Source organism: Pristis pectinata, chromosome 9 (genome assembly GCF_009764475.1).
Source record: "Pristis pectinata isolate sPriPec2 chromosome 9, sPriPec2.1.pri, whole genome shotgun sequence".
In the NCBI taxonomy this organism is placed as follows: Eukaryota; Metazoa; Chordata; class Chondrichthyes; order Rhinopristiformes; family Pristidae; genus Pristis; species Pristis pectinata.
In genome coordinates, this window is record NC_067413.1 from 68,694,461 (window position 1) to 68,718,449 (window position 23,989).

Genomic DNA, 23,989 nt, shown 5'->3' on the forward strand with positions numbered 1-23,989 from the left:
CAAAGGGGTGGAAGTTATGTATGGAGCTCCAGTTAATATACATCTGAAATACTACTATACTAAGACTGTTGAAGGATATGGAACCAATGCAAGAAAATGGAGTTTAGGTGCAGATCAACCATGACCCAACTAAATGACAAAAAAAGACTTAAGGGAGGTAAATGGCTCACTTCTGTTTCTCCATTCAGCATAATTAAGAAAATATTATCAAGCAAACTTTTCAAGTATGATTTATACTGAAACTGTAAAAGTGCAGTCAAGGAAAGAGAGAATGCAATTACAATATCTTTGAGAATAACTAAGTGCTCAAAAATCATAATCAAAAACATGAATTTGTTTCCTGTTACACCCAAAATTCTGGATTTAATTTTGCATCCATTCTGATTCCAAAAATGCAAAATATTGACATATATGGCTCCTTAGTCTCAGGATGAAGCCATTATGTGGTTCTTCTGGATACAGGGATTAATAGAGAGGTATATAAGAGCAAAGATGTTCAAGCTTAGCGTAATTATGTGTTCAGTACACTTAATTACAAGCTACCTTGATATTTTTTCACAGAGAATTTGCTTCATGCCCAATTAAAGGTGACTCGATTTAAACGTAGAAGAAAACCTGTCCAGTAGCGTCAAATGCTGCAGTTTGGTCCGTGTAAATGACAACAGAGAAAAGAAGAATAGTAATCTATCTCATTTGATTCCAGTTCCTGCCTTGATAATTGTCAGCACTTATTGTGGTGCCACCTGTATTGACCCACTCTACTTTGGTTCTCAACAATTGGTTATCTATGAATCTCAAGGCTTGTATTTCCTGAAATACAAAAGGTTCACATGTGATTTAATTAAAGTTTATATGATTTTTAAAGGAATTGATAGAAGCGTTTTCTACTTGTCAAGATGTCTAAGATAAAGGGACACACTATTAAGGAGAAAAGATGGAGAACATTTAGGCGGAGGAAATATAGAACCTCTCCCTTGAAAACATGGATGGTAACTCAATGAATTTAAGTATGTGAATGAGAGATTTTTGAAAGCCAAGATATTATGAGAATGAACTCAGGATACAAATCAGTCATAATGTTATGGAATGTAGGAACACGCTTGAGCAGCTGAATAGTTTTCTTTTATTCTGTTGTTCCAGCCTGGGGTCGCGCTGTCTGTACTGAGTTTGTACGTTCTCCCTGTGTCTGCGTGGGTTTCCTCCAGGTGCTCCACTTTCCTCCCACATTCCAAAGATGTACAGGTTAGGAGCTGTGGGCATGCTATGTTGGTGCTGGAAGAGTGGCGACACTTGCGGGCTGCCCCCCAGCACATTCTCAGTAACGCTAAAAGACACATTTCACTCTGTATCTCGATGTACGTGTGACTAATAAATAAATATATTATCAGAAGCAGGAACTAAATTGTGGAGCACTACGGTATTAAAAAATGTTTTTATTGAATGCTACATTTGTACATTCTAACAAAGAATAAACTATTTTTGTTTCATTTTCTGGAAACATTGTGCAGGTGAATTTACTCCTGAAATGCAATTACGTATTCGACAAGAAATTGAAAAGGAAAAGAAGGTTGAACAATGGAAGGAAAAATTCTTTGAACAATATTATGGAGAAAAGTAAGCATTTTATAGGTTATCTTCTATTGCAGCCAAATTTTTTACATTTTGAGCTGTGCTTTCTGCACAATTTCAGTTTGCTGCAACATGGTTAGCTCTTCTTTGTATTTTAATTCACATGTTTTTATTCTTTCTACTTATGTGATTGGTGTCCTCTAGTAGTTGGCTGGTAAATCAACTACTGCTGAGAGGGACCAATCCATATTTTGGTCAATCACATGACACTGTTATTTTAGCTGCTCTTCACGGTAAAATGCCATGGTATCTATTCAGTGCCACGCTGCCTTTTCTACTTCATATCAGAAAAAGCTCCCCCCGTGCCCCCCCCCCACACACATTACAGAATTAAATATAAATATACAGCTTCCAGGTCCCACCTTGCTACCCTCTAATCAATGAGCATACTGGGGCAAATCTTCTGCTGGTACTTTGATTGCTAGCGCCCTGGCCTGGAAATCATGCTGTTCCTCGCTGTGTGGTCCCAGGCACATAAAGTATTCTTCCAGAGAGGCTTTGACATCCAGTAAAGGCTCATCTCCAAGGCTCACTGGCTTTTTAAACTGTCACTGAATATTAGTGAATGTCTTTCAAGTTCACAAACATTTATTTAGACTCAGGATCTATTACAAAATAAAAATATGAAGAAACTTAATTTATTTTAGAAAAGTAACTTTAAACTCCAAGAAACAAATCCAGTTAAAACTATGAAATACATTTAAATTTACTAACTTAATTTAGTAAAAGAACCTACTGACCCTTCTATTAATAGCCTTTGGTTCATCTCAATGGGACTGCACAGGCACAGCAGGCAAATTTCCTGGCCTGAGAGCTGGGTTATCCAAAGATGACTGTGCTTCCTGTTAGCTTCCATGAGGAGTCTATTGGCCCAGTGCAGACCTTTGCAGCCTGCCACTTCGAGCCATTGCATAAGACATGCTTCAGTCTGCATCTGGGAATCCAAGCTTCTGTTCAATTTAGTGTTTAAAAGACAAAAGATCCAGATTGAAGATGTGGACCGTTATAGGAGTATTTTGTTTTACATATTAATATATTCCGCTGAACTGTTGACATAGATAATCTTCTGCTTTATTCTCAAGTCACTAATAAAAAGAAGTTTCCTTTGTTACAATTATTACATTCCTCTCTTCTGTTGTATTCAGGTTGGGAATAACACAAGAAGAAGCAATGAAGCTGGAATCAGTAAAACATTCTTTAGAAAATCAAGACAGCTCTTCATTTTCACCACAAAGCATCATATCAGAGCCTTGTCAGATCACATCTGATAGTAAATGTGAAAGTAAAGTAAATCTTGTGCCTTATTCAGATCTACATCAAACACAATGCATCATACAGCAAACCCCAGCCAAAGAATCATCCAAAACTGCAAAAGAAGAGGATATGCTAATATCCTTGTGCTCAGATATTACCTCAGATGAATCTGTTATTCAGGAAGAGATAGCTGAAGAAGTTGAACCGACTATTTGTGGAAGTCATGATGAAAGCAAACCTATCCAGTCTAATATGTCTGATATTGATCAGTCGTGTTTGCTTAGTCCTGACAAAACAGAACAAGTAGTGTTGACAGATGATTTGAAGTCTGATCTAAGTACTCAAAGTATCAAGGAGCTTGAGTTACAATCTGAGCACACTATAGATCCACAGGCACCTTCCCTGGAGATATCTGGCATTTCTTTCCAACTGCTTTCTTCTACTTCTACATCCTCTCAGTTGTCTGATTCCTTTGATGCATCTAATAGTGACATATGTGAGCCAACGCCTAATGCAAGTAATGAAGAGAGTACCATAGAACACACTTATGCTGAGGAGCTCAAGGCCTTCACTGATAATCCCAATTCTCCAGGAGGGAATACACAGTGCACATCCCAACATCCCCTCACTTCTACATGCTCTGAAGCCTCTATATTGTCTGAGCCTTCCGAAACTGAGAATATAGACTCTGAAAACCATCTCAGGATATTGCAGGACATCCCTCAGCCACCACCACGGACATCAACACCTTCAGACTTTCCCACATTATCTTCTGAGGGATTTAGAAAAGATAATAAAGACCTTGAGTTTCACAAGAGAAAACCACCGGAACAGCACATTCTGGAGATTTGTCATGAGAAAAGACCTAGAATTGAAAATGACCAGACCATTTCTACTCTGTCCAACAGATCTCAAAGTGAAAAAGAAATACCTTCTAAAGAAGAGCCAAAGGTTCCACCAATCAAGGTATGTTACATGGAGGTGAGGAGTCTAGTAAGGTGTGGTAGAGTGAACTATATTCTTATTATATTCCTATAGACAGCAATTGTTTTTAGCCATAATGTTAAACTGCCTTAATTTACTGTTACATTTCTTTGTATTTACATCTATTTTATTGTCCTAGTTGTCTATTTGAGATTTTGTAGTTTTGTGTTAAAATAAAAAAAATTCATAGTAAATCATAAACATATCCAAAAACTTATAAAATCATCAGTGTAATCCACAGTATTTTATCTAGACCAAATTATTGGATTCTTTATTGAAGAATATATATAAAGGACTTTCAGTTAAATAAACCTTTGACAGCTAAGGTCTTTAACTTAAAACTGAGTGCTCCAATAACTGACTGTTTCTAATAAAATAAATAAATGTGTCATAGTTAAGAATTGGCATCTTCAAAACAAGGTGTACAGGTCCTCCGCAGCTTATGAACGCCCATCTTATGTACAACCTGTACATATGATCGAGCATTTGGGAGACCAGCGGAATGGATTTGCCAGCTGCTGCAGAGCTGCAGGCATCTTCTGCCATGTGGGCACATGGTTCGTGGCTGCATTTCCAACTTGTGAACTGTTCAAGTTACAAACAGTTCACAGGAACAGAACCCTGCCACGACCTGGGGACAACCTATAGATGTTTTAATTCTCTTAAAATGAACATGACAGTAAGCTTCAATTTCATTATTTACAAGTAAGTTCCCACACAGTGTTTCAGGACCTAGTACCTTCATCAGAATAATGTTCTGATGAAGAGCCTAAGGCTTGAAACATGAACTGTCTCTCTTTCCACAGATGCTGTCTGACCTGCTGAGTGCTTCTGTTTTTATTTGAGATTTCCAGCATCTGCAGCATTTTTTTGTGATTTTCAAGTTCTTACCTAGATTTAGATGATGGTTCTGAAGAAGAGGTGCTGACCCCTTGTTTCAGTTTAATGTGTGGGCAGGAAAGCCTCTTTGACTATGACAAGTTTACTCTGTGAAAGTGCTGAAAGTGCATTGGTTACCTGGTGTGAATTTTATTAGAATGTGTGACAGGGAGTGCATCATTTTTAAAAATTGCATAAGTACAAGCATAAACTGAACCAAAGTGTTGTCTGTCACAGGTTTCACTACCTTAGCTGTTGTTTTGTGGTTGTTGCTGCTTCATACTTGAAAATTTTAGCTGGTGGCCTTTTGGAACATTTTATACTTATTAATAAGGCTGCTCTGCTGCTGGGAGCAGGGAGAAGCTGCAGTTCTGATTCTGATTCAAAACTCATAATGAATTGAAGATTCAATTCTATAACCAATAAGATACAGTAACACAGAGACCACAGTTTTATTTACTTGGCTTTGAGGACAAGAAGTAAATCATTCTCCACAGAATATCCCACATTTCACCGACTCATGTAACCAAAGTGTTTATGTGGAGCTTCTAGTCACTGATGAACCCCAGAATGTTGGTGCTGGTGGATTTGGCAGTGATAGTCTATTCAATATTAAGGGCCTATATTCTGGCCCAAATCTATCCGCACTGCAGAGTCAAGGCTTGAATGGAGCATTGCCTCAAACAGTGCACTGGAATTTCTCTGACAGAAATGGAGAGATTTAAGATGGAGGCATCTACTTACACATGTTTGATTTGGACAGACTCTGCTGTCCTGAAATTCCCACATACTGCAGCCCTGATACACACCCTGCTGTGCCATATCTTAACTGCTGTTGCTTTTTATTCTGTGTGTTTCTTTACACATAGGGCCAGATCATGCTAGAGGATAGCTGGCAGTTCTGCAGAAAATTGCAGTGTGTGCATCATCATATCCGTACCAGTGCACAGCAGCATGAAAATATGGAGTGTGCTAGATGTCAGGTACAGGCATGTTAGACCTGTCTACCCACATTTTGTATCTGGTTCCCTCAGCTTTATAACAACTAAAGCTGGCAGATATTGTGTGGCCCCATTCATTTGAAAGAGGGTGGTGATCTTAATAAAAATGGAAGTTTAACTAGGTTTTTGTTTATTTTGCTTTATTTCTCTGCATGGTTATATTTTGTATCAATTAATGGTATTTTAATGTTTTAAATAATTTCTTTATTTTTTGTTATTTTTTAAATTGCAAATCAATTTCAACTGTTTGTAGACATCTTTGATTATCAGAGACATTTAAAAGCAATGAAGCAGGCATTTAATAGCAGAAGTTGTCAGGGCAATGCTGGGCATAGCCACAGGATACATCATGTTCAGACCTGGTCAGCGCTAGCAGCCAATTGCTCATAGAACCAAGGTCTCAAGCTCATTTGTAGCCACATAGCTTCAGAGGCTTTATGGCCTCAGGTCTCATACAGGGAGCAAACACGGTCTGACTGAGTAAAGTCTGGCCCACTAGTCTCCAATAGATTAGATAAGTTTATTGTCATATATACCAGAGTGCAATGAAATTCCTTGTTCACATGAAGCTCACACTCATTGTATTTATTGTTGTATTTATTATTAACATACATGTTAAATACAAATATAATAATAAATACAACAATAAATACAATGAGTGCAAACCAACAAAATGGTGCAAAGATTATAGTGCAATCTGAAGCAAAAAAAATACTTCAGTGTCAATAGAGAAATAACCGAGAGGGGTTGAGTTAAGAGTATGAGAATGTGTTAGCACCACTGGGAAGGGGGTGTGAAAGAGGTGATTGGTTCAGGAGTCTGATAGCAGTGGAAACAAGCTGTTTTTAAGTCTGGATGTCAGGGCTTTCAATCTCCTGTATCTTCTCCCAGAAAGTATACAATAGGCATCAAACTTATGCAATCTATTACATTGACAAAAAAAGCTTCAATTTGTTTCTAATTGTACTGAGCTATAACCCTTACCAATTTTACAATGGACTTCATTGGTCACAACATTTAGACGTGCACACCCACACAAAAATAAATTGAGTGGACTGTAAAGTATTAAGTGAAAATTCGAAAATGATTAACTGGCTGAATTTATATTGTTGAGACGTAAGACAGGCAGGAGACATAAGTTTCATCTTTCCCACTTGGATGGTAACCTGAAGGAATGGATCCTTCTAGAACTTCCCCTTACTTCATTCCAGTAAACTCAATGGAATGAAGAACAGGCATGGTAATCCAATCCATCTGTTTCCCACCTGAGCAACAAGGAGATAGAAAGGCCAGTGCTGGGTTTGTGGGATTATAGAGAGTACCCTAGAGGACTGGGGGAAAGTCTGCAGATTCTGATACAGAGAGTGTTGTCAGTAGCAGGTTGAGTTATGCTTATGGTGGCCAGGGAAACAGGTGGTCTAAGGAATCACTCCTGCTCCCCTTATCTGCAAGGGCTGTGAAGGCATTTACTTTTTTCAGGGTGCAGTTCAGGATTTTGTTGCCCCAACAGCAGTGGTTTATTTTCTGAGCATGTTAAGTTTAATAAAAGTAAAACAGTGCAGGAGAGATGCATTCAGAAATATGCCAGCATATTCACAGTCAAGGAAGAATTAGTACACTGTCTGCTAGAGTATCAGTTCAGACCATATGACAAAGAGACTGCAGTACAATGGGACTTAGAATAAAATTCACAGCAAAAACATAGAAAGCAATTTTAATTTTTGGTGTATGGTACAATGGGAATCAGTTACCATTTGTTAATATTTGCTGAATAACTAATTGAATAACTAGAATTTGAACACCCGCAATATGGAAGTACAAGATTTCCAAATTTGATAAGACACTTCAGTGAAATGTTAGCTATGTCTAAACTAAGGAAAGGATTAATTATCTTTTGTCAACTGGATTTCAACTGGTTAACAAATGATCAATTCTGTTTCTCAGCTCTTTGATTTTATAAGATGTTTTCCCTCTTATTTTTTCTATAAATGTTAATCATCTCCGTCCTGCATCTCTGTTCATGTTTACTTTAAGCACCTGTTTCATCTTCCTGTTCAGTTTGTTGTTTACTCTTGAGATTTCCCATGCAATGTGAACAAGCCTTCCATTTCCTGTTTCTTTTACATCTTGGCAGTTAAAAAAAGAGATTAGCAGAGAAGTTCAAGCTTTTTAAAAAGTATGTTTTAAAACCTCTTCTTTAAAATGTGTTTAACAACTTATTTAGTCTGTAAAGGGAGATGATATTATTTCAACATTACAGTGTTACATACAAGCATTTTTTTCTTCTTCGGCAGTGCTTTCCAGTGATTTTCTTCCCCTTCTCCTCTCCTTTGATTAACGATCTGGCTTCCCTCCTTTATTTGTTCTCTGTGCCACATTATTCATGAGCGCACAACAGCAGACTTTCTTTTCTGTTCCACTTGAAGAATATTGATTTGCCAGGCAAAGTGGAAAGGAAATGTGTGTCAGGTCTTGTGGGTTCACTTTCAACTTTTTCACACAAAGAGTAACCTGAAGCAGCTAACATGCACATTAGGTCACTGGAGCTAATCCCCTATCTACCTCACCTAACCTAGTACTGGTTCTGGGGATTCCATCAGTGAATTAACTTTTTATACCCTTCTCCTCACTTCCTCCAGAGGGTCCATTCACTTCTGAACAAGACTTTCCAAGAGCAAACCTGTTGTGGACAATTGCATCAAGATCATGTACACGGTGGAACCTGGGTGCTGTGTGATGATACCCTCTATCTATGTGTTGCCCTCCACATTGCTATGCCTTCCGCCTCTTCACCTATCCAAACCATAGCGATGATTACGTGGCTCTTGTCACCCATTTATACCTTGGTCTTTCCTCCTTCTACACAAGATCTTAATTCTCCTTTGAACGTCCCACTTTATTTTACCCATCTCAGATCTCATTTACAATCTTTTCTCTTTACCTCACTTTACCATTAATTTTCTTACTAACATACTCTCACCAAAGTATTTCTCTCAGCTTCTGCCCTGAATAACTTACCTTCAGTGATTAAAATCTACTTCCTCATTTATTTTGCTGTTTCTCTTCTGAATCCATTACCCTTCTATCCTAACTAATCTCTCCCTCCATTTAAAGACTTGAAGTCCTGAATCCAAATGTATGGCCATGTTCCAGATCTTGCAATGTCACATGGACTCACTACTCCCATCAGGGAGATGGGCCATGACTGATCACTTCCTTGTATTGCTCCCTCTCCACATCCAGCTTTTATGTCCACCCTTTTAAAAAGCCACATTTCCCTCCCCAATTCACCGATGGCTGCACTTCCAAAATTACAACTGCCTACGTATCCTGTGGACTTCCATTGGCCACACTTCTGCAGCTACTGCACTGGTCACCCACGTTCATTAAGTTTAAAAATATTTGTTGAAATCCTGACTGAACAAAAAAGAGATAGTAAATATCTAAATTAAATTCGCCATTGCATGAAAAATTTAAATGAGGAGGAGGTTAAATGTGTGGTTGAGGGATTGGAGTAAGGAGCAGGGATTCAGTTTTCTGGACCATTGGGGCCTCTTTTGGGGCAGGTATGACCTGTTCAAAGAGGATGGGTTGCACTTGAATCCCAGGGGGACCAACGTACTGGCGGGGAGGTTTGCTAAGGCTACTGGGGACAGTTTAAAATAGAATTGTTGGGGGGTGGGATCCGTACTTGAGAGACTGGGGAAGAGGTGTTTGGCTCTCAAATAGAGGAGGCTAGGAGTAAGTACCATAGGCAGGTGATAGAGAAGGGACGTGTTCAGACAGGCTTGAGATGTGTCTATTTTAACGCAAGGAGTGTTGTGAACAAGGCGGATGAGCTTAGAGCTTGGATCGATACTTGGAGCTATGATGTGGTGGCCATTACGGAGACTTGAATGGCTCCGGGGCTAGAATGGTTGATTCAAGTGCTGGGTTTTAGATGTTTCAGGAAGGACAGGGAGGGAGGCAAGAGAGGTGGGGGAGTGGCACTGTTGATCAGAGATAGTGTCACGGCTGCAGAAAAGGTGGACGTTGTGGAGGGATTGTCTACGGAGTCTCTGTGGGTGGAGGTTAGGAACAGGAAGGGGTCGATAACTGTGCTGGGTGTTTTTTATAGGCCACCCAATAGTGACAGGGTTATTGAGCAGATAGGGAAGCAGATCCTAGAAAGGGGTGAGAATAACAGAGTTGTTGTGATGGGGGATTTTAATCTCCCAAACATCGATTGGCTTCTCCAGACAGTGAGGGGTTTAGATGGGGTGGAGTTTGTTAGGTGTGTTCAGGAAGGGTTCTTGACACAGTATATAGATAGACCTACAAGAGGAGAGGCTGTGCTTGATTTGATATTGGGAAATGAACCTGGTCAGGTGTCAGATCTCTCAATTCTATCTCCTTTACGTTAGCACTGGAGAGGGATAGGAACAGACAGGCTAGAAAGGCGTTTACTTGGAGTAAAGGGAATTATGAGGCTCTCAGGCAGGAAATTGGAAGATTAAACTGGGAACAGATGTTCTCTGGGAAAAGTACGGAAGATATGTGGCAAATATTCAGTGGGTATTTGTGTGGAGCTCTGCATAGACACGTTCCGATGAGACAGGGGAGTCATGATAGGATACAGGAACCGTGGTGTACGAAGGCTATAATAAATCTAGTCAAAAGGAAAAGAAAAGCATACAAAAGGTACAGAGAGCTAAGTAATGTTAGAGATCCGGAGGAGTACAAGGCTAAAAGGAAGGAACTTAAGAAGAAGATTAGGAGAGCCAGAAGGGGACATGAGAAGGCCTTGGCGGGCAGGATTAAGGAAAATCCCAAGACATTCTACAAGTATGTGAAGAATAAGAGGATGAGATGCGAAAGGATAGGGCCTATCAAGTGCAGCAGTAGGAAAGTGTGTATGAATCCGGAAGAAATAACGGAGGAACTTAATGAATACTTTACGTCAGTATTCACCACGGAAAAAGATCTGGGGGATTGTAGTGGGGACTTGCAGCGGCCTGAAAAGCTCGAGCATGTAGATATTAGAAAAGAGGTGGTGCTGAAACTTTTGGAAAGCATCAAGTTAGATAAGTCACCGGGACTGGATGAGATGTACCCCAGGTTGCTGTGGGAGGAGAGGGAGGAGATTGCGGAGCCTCTGATGATGATCTTTGCATCGTCAATGGAGACGGGAGAGGTTCCAGAAGATTGGAGGGTTGTGGATGTTGTTCCCTTATTCAGGAAGGGGAGTAGGGATAGCCCAGGGAATTATAGACCAGTGAGTCTTACCTCAGTGGTTGGTAAGCTGATGGAGAAGATCCTGAGAGGCAGGATTTATGAACATTTGGAGAGGTATAATATGATTAGGAATAATCGGCATGGCTTTGTCAAGGGCAAGTCCTGTCTTACGAGCCTGATTGAATTTTTTGAGGATGTGACTAAGCACATCGATGAAGGGAGAGCAGTAGGTGTAGTGTATATGGATTTCAGCGAGGCATTTGATAAAGTACCCCATGCGAGGCTTATGGAGAAGGTGAGGAGACATGGGATCCAAGGGGACATTGCAGTGTGGATCCAGAACTGGCTGGCCCACAGAAGGCAAAGAGTGGTTGTTGAAGGGTCGTATTCTGGGTGGAGGTCAGCGACCAGTAGTGTACCTCAGGGATCTGTACTGGGACCCTTACTCTTTGTGATTTTTATAAACGACCTGGATGAGGAAGTGGAGGGGTGGGTTAGTAAGTTTGCAGATGACACGAAGGTTGGGGGTGTTGTGGATAGTTTGGAGGGCTGTCAGAGGTTACAGAGGGACATAAATAGGATGCAGAGTTGGGCTGAGAAGTGGCAGATGCAATTCAACCCAGATAAGTGTGAAGTGGTTCATTTTGGTAGGTCAAATATGTTGGCGGAATATAGTATTAATGGTAGGACTCTTGGCAGTGTGGAGGATCAAAGGGATCTTGGGGTCCGAGTCCATAGGACGCTCAAAGCAGCTGCACAGGTTGGCTCTGTGGTTAAGAAGGCATAAGGTGTATTGTCCTTCATCAATCAGGGAATTGAATTTAGGAGCCGAGAGGTATTGTTGCAGCTATATAGGTCCCTGGTCAGACCCCACTTGGAGTATTGTGCTCAGTTCTGGTCACCTCACTACAGGAAAGATGTGGAAGCCATAGAGAGGGTGCAGAGGAGATTTGCAAGGATGCTGCCTGGAATGCAGAGCATGCCTTATGAAAGCAGGTTGAGGGAACTCGTCCGTTTCTCCTTGGAGAGACAGAGGATGAGGGGGGACCTGATAGAGGTGTATAAGATGATGAGAGGTATTGATAGGGTAGATAGTCAGAGGCTTTTCCCCAAGGCTGAATTGGTGGCCACAAGAGAACATAGGTTTTAGGCGCTAGGGAGTAGATATAGAGGAGATGTCAGGGGTAAGTTTTTTACTCAGAGAGTGGTGAGTGCTTGGAATGGGCTGTCAGAAACGGTGGTGGAGGCGGATACGATGGGGTCTTTCAAGAGACTGTTAGATAGGTACATGGAGCTGAGTAAAATAGAGGGCTATGGGTAAGCCAAGTAATTTCTAGGGTAGGGACATGTTTGGCACAGCTTTGTGGGCTGAAGGGCCTGAATTGTGCTGTAGTTTTTCTATGTTCTTTCTATGTTCTATTTCTTGTAGTGTGTATGGGAGGTTTTCCTGCTACAACAGAACTGACAAGGGAGCAGGTCACATTACATTTAGTAATGATTAGTGTGTAAGTACAGGATAATTTCCTTTTCTATTATTTAATTGTTGATTTACATATATTTGATACTTTTTAATTGTTTCTTAGGTGTTTATTTTTTAAATATTCATATCTTTAAGAGATTTTATTGATATGTTTAAAAGTCTTCAAATAGTTTTGCAATGTCAGAGACTTTAACAGACATTCAATCTCCTTGATAACTTTAACAACTGGAAAGCCTCAGGACAGAGCTTCACCGCCTCTCAAAGTATGTGTGAGGTCAGAGTTTATCACTTACACTGAATCTCACCATTCACTTCAGGTAGCTAGCTAGCAGAAATCCCGGTGATTGATTTAGGGCGAGCTATCAGAAAGCCAGCAGCTGGTCCAGAGTAGGGCCTGAGTCCTAGTTACAGCATGGACTACTCCACCTTGCAGAGTGTCCATTGTCTTGAAGCCTCCTGGATGTTGGGAGCATTGCAACCATAAAAGGTAGACTGCAGACATCCCGCAGGAGCTGACTGGGGCGAGCATGATCCAGCTCAATAGTGCATTGATGAATAGGTAGCTTTTTTTTTTAATTCAATGTAGGTAAATGGAGGTAATCCACTTTGAATCTAAAATGATAGAAGTGAATACAAATGGTGAAATCCTGAAAGCAGTAGAGATCTGTTGAGACTTGGGGGTCCACGTGCCTAGAGCATTAAACTATTGTGGGCACATACAGAAAGTAATCAAGATAAGATGTTTATTTATTTATTAGTCACATGTACATCGAAACACAAAGTGAAATGTGTCTTTTTATGTTACTGAGAATGTGCTGGGGGAGCCCGCAAGTGTCGCCACTCTTCCGGCACCAACATAACATATCCACAGCTCCTAACTTGTACGTCTTTGGAATGTGGGAGGAAACTGGAGCAACCATGGTGGCCTTTTAAATTGAAGTAATTAATGCAAGTGGATAGCTACAGCTACAGGAAGACCTTATTACACTACACCCGCAGAACCATGAGAAGTCCTGGGGACCTCACCTTAGGAAGGATATAATGGTGCTGGAGAGAGGTAGCAAAGGTTAACTGGGAATATGGGAGTCAAAGGGTTAAAATGCAAGGAGGGATATTGGAAAGTAGGGTTTTATTGCCTGGGAATTAGAAAGTTAAAGGGTCTTTGATTGAAATTTTCAAGATACTTAAGGTAACTGATGGACTAGTTTGAAAGAAAAAAAATTAGTGGGTGAGAAGTCGAGCACAATGGGGCAGAGTCCAAAAATAAGAGCCAGGCCTTTCAGAGGTAGTTAGGAAATGTTTACACATATTGAAAGTGGCAGAACTTTGGAACTCCCTTTTTCTAATCTGCAACTGATCCTGGATCAATGGTTGATTTAAATTGCATCGTTCCATTTAGTCATCATCTTGCTCCTTGCAGATGTATGTTAGGTCCCAATTAAGCAATGTCTTAATATTAAAATACTCGCCATTGCCTTGAAATCCCTGGTCTCACCCACCCCTATCTTTTCAGCCTCCTCCAGTCTGTAAATCTATGAGATATTTTCCATTCTGGCCCTTTCAATTTTTTTATATTGCTCCTCCATCAACAGCCCTGCCTTCAGCTGCCAAGGCCTTTTCTTGAACTCCTTTATTGAACCTGTCTGCCTTTCTACTTCTCTTTCTTCTTTTAAGATGTTCTCACAACCAGCTCTTTGACAGACTTTTGATCACTAATAGCTCTTTATGTGCTTGATGTCACATTTTGTTTGAAAACATTTATGTGATGTGCCTTAGGGCATCTTCTATGCCTGAAGATGCCTAGAAGATAAAAATTGCTGTGGTTATTGTTGTTGATCAATTTCACCAAGTTACTTTTCAAATGGGAAAGCTTAAAATTATACCTTTGCACCAGATTTTTTCCACCATGACAATGCACCAGTAGGCATAATTTTGGCTGTGTTTGCAATGGATACAGAAACAACATTAAGTTATTTAAACTGTGATACAAAATAGTAAAACACATTAACATTTGGAAATTGTAAAAAAACTACGATATTAATTTAGCCAACATTAAGTGCCTCTTCTAATTTTATTTTCCATTCCAAGCTCAGTTGTACAAGACATTGGTGAGACTGCACTTGGAGTATTGTGTACAGTTTTGGTCACCCTGCTATAGGAAAGACATCACCAAACTGGAAGGAGTGCAGATATGATTTACAAGGATGCTGCCAGGACTCGAGGGCCTGAGTTATAGGGAGAGGTTGAGCAGGCTACAACTTTATTCCTTGGAACATAGGAGATTGAGGGTGACATTATGGAGGTGTATAAGATCACCTCCATAGAGGGGCATAGATAGGGTGAACACATAGAGTCTTTTTTCCAGGGAAGGAGAACTAAAAACTAGAGGGCATAGGATTAAGGTGAGAGGTGAAAGATTTAAAACGGGCCTGAGGGGCAACTTCTTCACACAGAGGGTGGTGCGTATATGGAATGAGCTGCCAGAGGAAGTGGCTGAGGCAGGTACAATAACAACATTTAAAAGACATTTGGATAAGTACATGGATAGGAGGGGTTTAGAGGGATCTGGGCTAAACACGGGCAAATGGGACTAGCTTGGTGGGCACTGTGGTTGGCATGGATGAGTTGGGCCAAAGGGGTTGTTCCATTGCTTTGTTACTCTATGACACTAAGATGCCTATTGAATTGAAAATCCCAATCATTCCTTTATTGAAGTTATCAAAACAAAGATTAAATGCTTATTAAATATGAACTTCTACGTATCCTTGGATGATTTCAATGTACATTACTCTCTCTATCTGCCTTTGCCTACCCATCTTCCCAGAATCATCTTACATTTGAGTCTCAGAATACATTCAATAATTTAGTGGAGCTGCTGGTCCTTGGCATATCTTCAGAGGCAACTCAACTCTACCTGGACCCTACTGGGAAGCAGTGCTATTAAAACTCACCTCAGGCATATGATCCTTTATTTAAGTATATGATCTGTGTTATGATGCCATCTGAGACACCATTAACAATTTTAGCGCAAGGTGCTTTAATGCTTCAAAATCTTAAATTGTTTTAATCTCCCTGATTTATCTTTCAACTGACTTCCTGAAAAGTTGGGTTAGGTTTGTGGGACATAACCTAACTTTTCTGAAGACAGATTGAGATCACCAAGCTCAGAAAGCTAACAATACTTTCCATTAATTACAAATACTGCTGAAATTAACTCACTGCTCTTTCCATTGACTTTAAAGGCCAATTTTTTGGTGAACTTCTCAAAGCGTATTCACCCAGAAATCAGTGGTGAGTTACCTGCACTTGTCACTGGCCTACAAAAAAGCACCACACATGGAAGCAGGCCCTTTGGCCCAACTTGTCCATGTTGACTGTTGCCCAGTGAGCTAGTCTGATCTGCCCGCATTTGGCCCATAGTCCTCTAAACCTCTTCTATCCATGTAGTTATCTAGATGGTTTTTAAACATTGCTAATGTTCCTGCCTCAACCACTATTTCTGGCAGCTCTTTCCAAATACTCACCACCCTTTGTGTGAAGAAGCTGCCCCTGATGTCCCTTTTAAATCTCTCGCCTCTGATCTTAAACCTATGCCCTCTTGTTTTTAGCACCCCCTCCCTGGAAAAAAGACTATGTGCCTTCACTCTGTCTATGCCCCTCATGATCTTATATACCTCTATCAGGTCACCCCTCAATCTCCTATGTTCCAGGGAATAAAGTTCTATTCTACACAGCCTCTCCTTGTAGCTCAGGCCCCCAAGTCCAGGCAACATCCTGGTGAGTTTTTTCTGCACTCTTTCTAGTTTAATAACATCTTTCCTATAACAGGCTGACCAAGACTGTACAGAGTACTCCAAATTCTGAGGATCTCTTGAGTTATGCTTGCTAGAACATGTCTCCTTCAGTCTCAGCAATGAGATCCAGGCCAATAACAAGCCTTCAACTCATAAATCCCTACACATGAGGAGAACCAGGACAAACCCATCCACACATATGCTGAACAAAACTTCAACAGCCAGCTAGCCTACGTCTCAGGCTTAGCTGGCTGCTAAAATTGTCAGATTGCAATTGCCCCAAAATTAAATCACACTCTGCCATGTTTGAGTGTGTTTATATGGTCCAATTTCTATGAAAAATAAAAAACAATGAAACTAGGGCACTTACAGCATGGATTACTACAAAGTCTGTAATTTATGTTCTGGCTTCACGTTCAACAGTTGTTCACATGGAACCTTTCTCCACTTTTGTCTTCAAAGGTTTTGTTTGACTATTTGCTCATATCATGAAGATCTTTGTTTGCTGTGTAATGCAAACCTGCACAGTAGCTTTGAATGACATGCACTGCCTAATCTAACTGCCAATTTCTTAAATCTCATTCATAGTGAGGTGGCCTGCCTAACCCACAAACCACTTCTGAGTAGCAGGCTTTCACTGTGCCAGTGAGGTTTGCTTCTGCATAACACAGGGACCTCCCTGAGTAGGTCCTGAGCTTGATGCAGGAAACCAGACTCAAGTAGGTTCCTCTTAAGTTAATTATCTACTAGCACTCTGTGACCTCCCCACTCCTCATCACACTAGCTCCACCCCCACTGTTCTACCTACACCTACTGTTCCCAAGCTCGTAAACCTTGCCCCACCCAATCCACCACTCACCAGTTACATGAACAGCATTTGCTGTCCTCCAATTCAGTGATCACCCAATCTCCAACTGACTGTCAAGGGCCACTCTCCCATTGACTGCTAGCACTAACCTTGATCCAAATCCACTGAGTAAAGCCAATTCAGTAGCTTTAAATTAATAATCTGATACAAATGATGCAATGTACATATTTACTCCAATTTGTCAGAATATTTACATGGATCTCTAATTGTGGTGTTTTCTTTTCAACAGATTCACTTATCAAGGATTAAACTTCCTTTTGTTGTCCAGAGTCAGCCATCCTACCAGATATGTCCAAAGTCATCCTCCAGTATGGCACTGGGTGGAGGAAGGAACACTGGTGCTAGGACCCTTGCGGATATCAAGGCCAGAGCACAGCAGGCTCGAGCTCAGAGAGAGGCGGCGGCAGCCGCTGCAGCTGGCCCAGTTGGAGATGGAGGGATCAGTGTCGCAGGAGCAACCGGAGGGCAGACCAGAACATTGGCAGATATTAAAGCACAAACAAAAGCAAAGTTACTTGCCAAACATCAGGCCAGAACGCAATTACTGCAATTAGATGAGCAAACCTCTTGTAAGCAAGGCAGGGCCACAGCAGGAGGTGTACTGGATGCCAATGTTGTAAAGAGTGAAGAGGTTGTTAAAGCAGATAACATTACATCAAGGTATTGTACTGAAACTACCCCAGCACTCAAAAGTGATGACAATGTCAATGCGTCAGATTGTACCATCAAAAGTGCTATTCATTACTCCTCTGATATTGCTACAGTGACAAACATTCCTCACTCTACAGCATCCAGCTGTGTAAAAAATGCTACAAAGTTACACTGTACTGATGATATTGCAGTACCAAGTTCTGTTGGTCTTGTTACGGTTGCCTCTACTGACAATATTATTGCGCCCAGCTCCAATGACAAGGAAAAACGTCCTCACATTATCAACAAAGAGAATTGTGCTAACAGTGCTTCTGTGCCAAGGTATGCTGATAAAAGTGCAATGCCAAGCACTGCTGATGGGATTTTCATACCAAGCAGTGCCGCCAGCAGCACAAAGCTAAACTGCACTGAAATTGAAACTGAAATTACTGTATCAAGTTCTAATGGTTCTAGTAATAATAAAGATTCACCATCTTCTGAAGGCAGGGCTTCCAAATTTCAGACTGTACTTAATACATCCGCACAATGTTTGCCTGTCAATGCTGTCCTGGCAATGTATTGCACCAGCGATGTTTCTTCTGGCAAAATTTCTTCTCCAAGCTGTGGTGAAGACAGCACATCTCTAAGCAATAATGAAAATGTAGTTGAAAGCAGTGAAGATGCCTTTGAGAATCCCTCTGTTGTTAACACCACATTATCCAGCTCCATTGCCAGTACAGGCATTTTGAATTTCAACACAGCAATTATTTTGAACTCTGCCAGCAATATCCACATGCCAACCAATTTCAGTGTTACAGCCAAATCAAATTCAGCAGATCACTCACTGGATCTGGGATCTGCAGCAATAAAAAAGATAGAAATTGGTGCTCCAAGTGCCCAGCTGTTGAGCTCTTTGAAACCTGTTATCAGTACAGAAGGGACCTCTAAGACTGACATTGGTTACACTGTAATTAATTCACATACAACAGAAACTTACATGTCAAATTTAGGTATGGATCCACAGACTGAAATGGTTAAAACAGAAAATGCCTTGAATTCTCATATGCAATCTCAGGAACTTGTTAGTAACTGCACTGAAACTGACCCTGAAAGTCAGTCAGTGAACAATGGCAGAAACAATGATTCTACAGCGATAACAGAACAAGAGAATCACAGTGCACCACAATCTGCTAAAGATTCAAAAGTATCTACACTTCTGCATGGAACAACAAGCACTACTGGTCTACAATTTGAGTTTAATGATCTTGAACATCACTGTTTTTCAATTAAAACCTCAACAGATTTTGAAGAAGTGATTGGTAATAACCAGGAGCAAAAGATCTCAAACCAAAGTAAATCAAGCTATCATGCTGGTGAAAATATTCAGGAACTGGTGGGCTACAATGGCAAATGCCACAGCTTGGATAAATATAATGAATATGATGATGGTATAGTGAAGAGTGACAAATTAGATACTTATACCAATCCTGATGAATCCACAGACACAAAACAAAGAAATTTGGAATCTGTTAACACTTTTGCTGAGGCAGAAGCTAACCAGTCTGGGGAAAAGGAAGAAAATCTGTCCAATATGAATGACTCTGAAACTAATCATGGGGAGCACCTGGAAGAAATTGAAGCTACAGAAATTGCCATTCATCCCAGAATCAATCCATTAGTGGGCAACTTGCAAACAACAAGCTCTAAAATAGCTTTTGGCACAAACCAATCTCAGGCATTTACATTATCAACTGTGGAAAACCAAGAAAAGGGTCCTGCTCCTGGAAGCACTAATCGTCATCTTTCATCAGTCGAAGCCAATAACCCTCTTGTGACACAGTTGCTGCAAGGTAACTTGCCTCTGGAGAAAGTGTTGCCTCAGCTACGGTCAGGCACCAGGCTTGAAATTAATAGGCTTCCTTTGCCCTCTCGAGGCTCTGGTGAATCGAAAATGACTGCAGCTGAAAGGGATGTCACCATTAACATTCCTCACTCTCTTTCTCAGACCTCGAAGGGGCAGACTTGGGGAACAGTATGGGAGATTCAGTGCAACACTCGTGACATGCAAGTAAGGAAGAGGCAGGCTAAGTCAATAGAGGAACACTCACAAAGCAGGTTAAAGCAAGCAAAGCAGTTCACCTCAGTAGGAGTCGAAATGTGGTCACAGACTCCAGTCAGTATGGATCGGGACCAGTCAGGGCAACGGCAAACATTATTTAAACAAGAATGGATAAACAAGACTTTCATTCAGCACAAAGTCATTAAAAGTCCAGAGTTTAAAGAGCACAATAAGCCATTGTCTGCATGTGGTTTTGAGCAGAATTTGTTGATAAGCAGTGGCAACAGCAACAACTTGATTATCACAGCCCCTACCTCACAGAAACAGCACACTCATCAAAAGTCTCTTACTTTGAGAGGATTAACTGAACCAGAAACCTCAATGCAAACTATACCACCAGCCACTCTGGGCTATGCCACCACAAATGCATTAACATTCAACCGATCCTTAGAGCAAAGCAGCCCAGCATTTAACACTATAGCACAAGAAGATACATCAGTGGACACAGATTTGGAAAGCACAGACGCCGTTTTCTCAAGCAGTCTTAAAATTAAGCAAACTGATTTCAGTTGCAGAGCAACACAGACTGTCCAGAATAATGCTGTGAAGCATCCTTCTTCATTTAGTGAATGTGAAGCACCATCTGATCAAAATAGAGGATTAGTTACTATGGAAACCAATAAAAGACTGAGTTTACATGCTACAACTGATAATGCGAGTGGTATTAAAATAGAGCAGTTCTCTGTTGATGATGCCTTAAGCAAAAGCTGTGCAGTGGATGTCAAAGATATTTCAAATGATCATTATGAAACTAAAGAACACATAAAGGTTTTTGGACCAACAATGGATGTCTTTTTAGGTAAATTAGTAAATGAACCTGATTTTTCTTCTCATCTGCCCACCGAGTCTATTAAGCCAGCCTCACATCTTGCCACTCAGAAACTTATCCAGCAGCAGCAACTCTATGGAAATTATTCCACATTACGTTTCAGTGGCACTAATTTGAAGCAAGCTGCTTCTGTTATTGAACAGTCCATTGGAAGTTTTCTGGGAAGTAGTGGAAATGACACCATTACTTTATCTAACCAGAACACTTCAATTCTAGCTCATAAGTTTTCTAACAACAGTGGTGCAGAATTAGAATTGAAGTGCTCTTGCAGACTTAAAGCCATGATTATGTGTAAAGGATGTGGAGCCTTCTGTCATGATGACTGTATAGGGCCTTCAAAGTTGTGTGTAGCTTGCTTGGTAGTAAGATAGAGAACGGTGCCTGACCAAAAACATTTTTTCCACAACGCATAGTACAGTAATAGGAAGATTTTGTTAATAATTGATCCTGCAAAAGAATCTCAATGGATGTTTTGTTAACCCTTTGAGAGCTGTACCATTGCACTACACCAGAATTCAAGATTACAACATGTACTCCAATAACACTGCAATATTTAACAAATTCTACTTTTAGAAGAATTAGAATTAGATGATTATAGATAATTGCGTTATGTTGGTACTTCATTGCATCTCTTGCGAATTAGAAGGTGAGGAGGTTGTGCCAGCAGTTCCACACATCATACAACTGGGAAAATAGAGAACGGCCCTTTCTTCCCAGTAGCCTAGCCGTGGGTTATAAGGTATCCGTGAGAACAAGTGATAAATTTGCTTTCTTAGTCACATGGAAATTAAGCAATGTGGAGAGATTAGTCCAAAAGTGACCAGAATTGGATAACACATTATCTTTTATTCTAGTTATAGAAATATGTACTTTGTAAAGGTGTTCTGCTTTCACAGAGTTAAAAATTGTATTGAGTTCTTAGATGCTTTGCAAGTAGTTCTTTAAAGCACATTTTTAATCACTTATAGATTGCATATATCATTTTTTACAGTTTTTGTAGGAATAGAATCCTATTACAAAATTTCTAACCTCTACAGGGTTTATTTTGCAGATCTGACCTTATATTTTAATTGCTTAGAAGTAGAATAATCTACAGTTATGTTAATTATGTGCCATAATACTTGAATACACCACCTTGGCTTACTCTAGATGCTGAAACACTCACGCCAGCTATGTGCTTTTACAACAGAGAAACTATATGAGCTATATAAAAGGAAAGCATTGTTAAAATTTAGCACTATTTTTAAGTTTTATAACAGTAGATTTTATAGGCTTATAATGAATCTGCACCAAGATCTTGAAAGTTATTGCATCGTGGCGTGAAACACAATGTGAATTTGTTTAAATGTGTTATTTTTTTCATGTTTAGTTTTGTCATAACAGTACTTCTCTGGGTCTTCATCAGTGTTGGAAATTTTTATCTTTTTGAAAGCACTGATATTTCACACAAGCTGCTTCCAGGGCTGTTTTGGCCCCAAACTGTATCACTGTACTGTAATTATTCTGCCAATGTTAGATAAAACAGGGAATGATATTGTTAAAGTGCATGAATGTTACAGCCAAATGAGCGTAAATGTGGTATTAAGTCTGTCTGATTTCATTTCAGTCAAGCATTACATATATAAACAGTACCCCTTTTATTATACATGTGGATAAAAAGCAGGATATACAGCATTTTCAGAGGAAAGGAGCAGCCTGCTTTTGTTATCTCTTTACTCACCTTCACTATTTGATAGCACTTTTTAAGAATATGCAGTGAACACAAAGGTAGAGTTGATTGAACTTGATTTGTTGAGGTGGACATATTAGTTAATGTAATATGGTCAGATTTCACATGTTTTGATTTTATATAGACAAATGGATACATTGTTTGAACACAGTGGTGTGAAACATTAAATCTCACAGGCAGTTGGTGCTTCTGGTCTGAGTTATAATGTGCACTGGAGTTTAGAATTGATGGAGCACATTTCTTATAATTTCCAGGATCTTTATAGAAGCTTAACAGTGCAATTCTCATCTGATATGATAGCACTTTATTTGCTGCTATCACAAACTATTCTGAAAGCAGTAACCTTTGTTGGGAATTTGTAACTATTGAGTAGACATAGGTTATTTTTTCCTACCCCCTTTCTCCTCTCCTGTCCAGAATGGAGTAATTCATAACTGGATTATGGTTTCACAGCACTTATACTTGCCTAACCTTTATGACTGAATCTGGATGTCAATTTCTGCTTGGAGTGTGGGATCAAAACAAAAGCAATTACTGATCTCAACAAATTATCGACACACATACTTCCAGAGAAGATTACTGTATAAAAATCAGGAATATACATCCAGATTGATTTTAACTTCTCTTGATCATAGCACTGAGGCAAACCCTAATGCTTCCACTGCCACCCTAGTATGGCATCAGATACAAGACACAGATAAGGGATCAGGTGCAGCACCACCATGGTCGGTCTTACTCAGCACTTATCTACTAATCTGTCAGCAATCCTCAATAGTTCTCTGAGCTTATAGTTCCATTATGTTTTTGTTATCAGTAAACACATTTTATTCACAGTATACAAGTTATACAAATTTAAACTGAGCACAAACCTTTGATCAGTTATCAGGTCAATGGTGATAATATACCTCAGTAGTCCAACAACTTAATGCATTATTTCAATTCCATATTCTTCTCTTCTATAAGGGACCAGGAAAATCAAGAAAAAAATACACCAAAGGAAGTTTAATCCTCATCTGGTTTGGAGCACTACAAGCATCTGTGCTACCTCATTCTGCATTTGTATCTGAATATGTATCACTTATCCACTGAGCATGTCTGTCCAATTCAGCACCCATTCTTTATCTGAAAAACTAAAACTGTAGAATCAGGAAATCTGAAATAAAAAGAGAAAATACTGGAGATACTCAGCAGATCAAGCAGCATCTTTGGAGAAAGAAACAGATTTAATATCTCAGATCAATGGCCTTAAAATTGCCTGCCACTTTAATCCTTCATCCCACTCTCTTTCATACTCTCTATCTTTGGCCTCCTATTCTGTTCCAACAAAGCCCAATGTGAAACTGCACCTCATCTTCCATCTGAAGCAGTCCTCAAGATTGAATTAATCATTTGCAGATTACCAGCCTTTCCTGTTTGTGTCCACATTGGCCAGTACTGATGAAAGATCATCCATATTCAACATTAACTCAGTTTCTGTCACTTCACAATTCTACCTGATCTGCTAAATATCTTCAGTATTTTTTCACTTTGGCTTTCCAACAACTGCTTTGTTTTGCATCTCACAATTTCAGCTTGTTTT

At 40.0% G+C, this 23,989-nt stretch overlaps 1 protein-coding gene across 1 annotated transcript in view; it reads left to right on the top strand.

The window, feature by feature from the left end:
* Nucleotides 1–21,214, top strand: part of LOC127574002 (putative Polycomb group protein ASXL3) — a 178,021-nt gene extending 156,807 nt beyond the window's left edge. Inside the window, exons 10-12 of the mRNA XM_052022595.1 lie at nt 1,509–1,614; nt 2,775–3,849; nt 17,333–21,214. Coding sequence (XP_051878555.1) covers nt 1,509–1,614; nt 2,775–3,849; nt 17,333–21,052 — 4,901 coding nt within the window. The 3' untranslated portion in view covers nt 21,053–21,214. The remainder of the gene's footprint in view (nt 1–1,508; nt 1,615–2,774; nt 3,850–17,332) is intronic.
* The last annotated feature ends 2,775 nt before the right edge of the window (nt 21,215–23,989 follow it).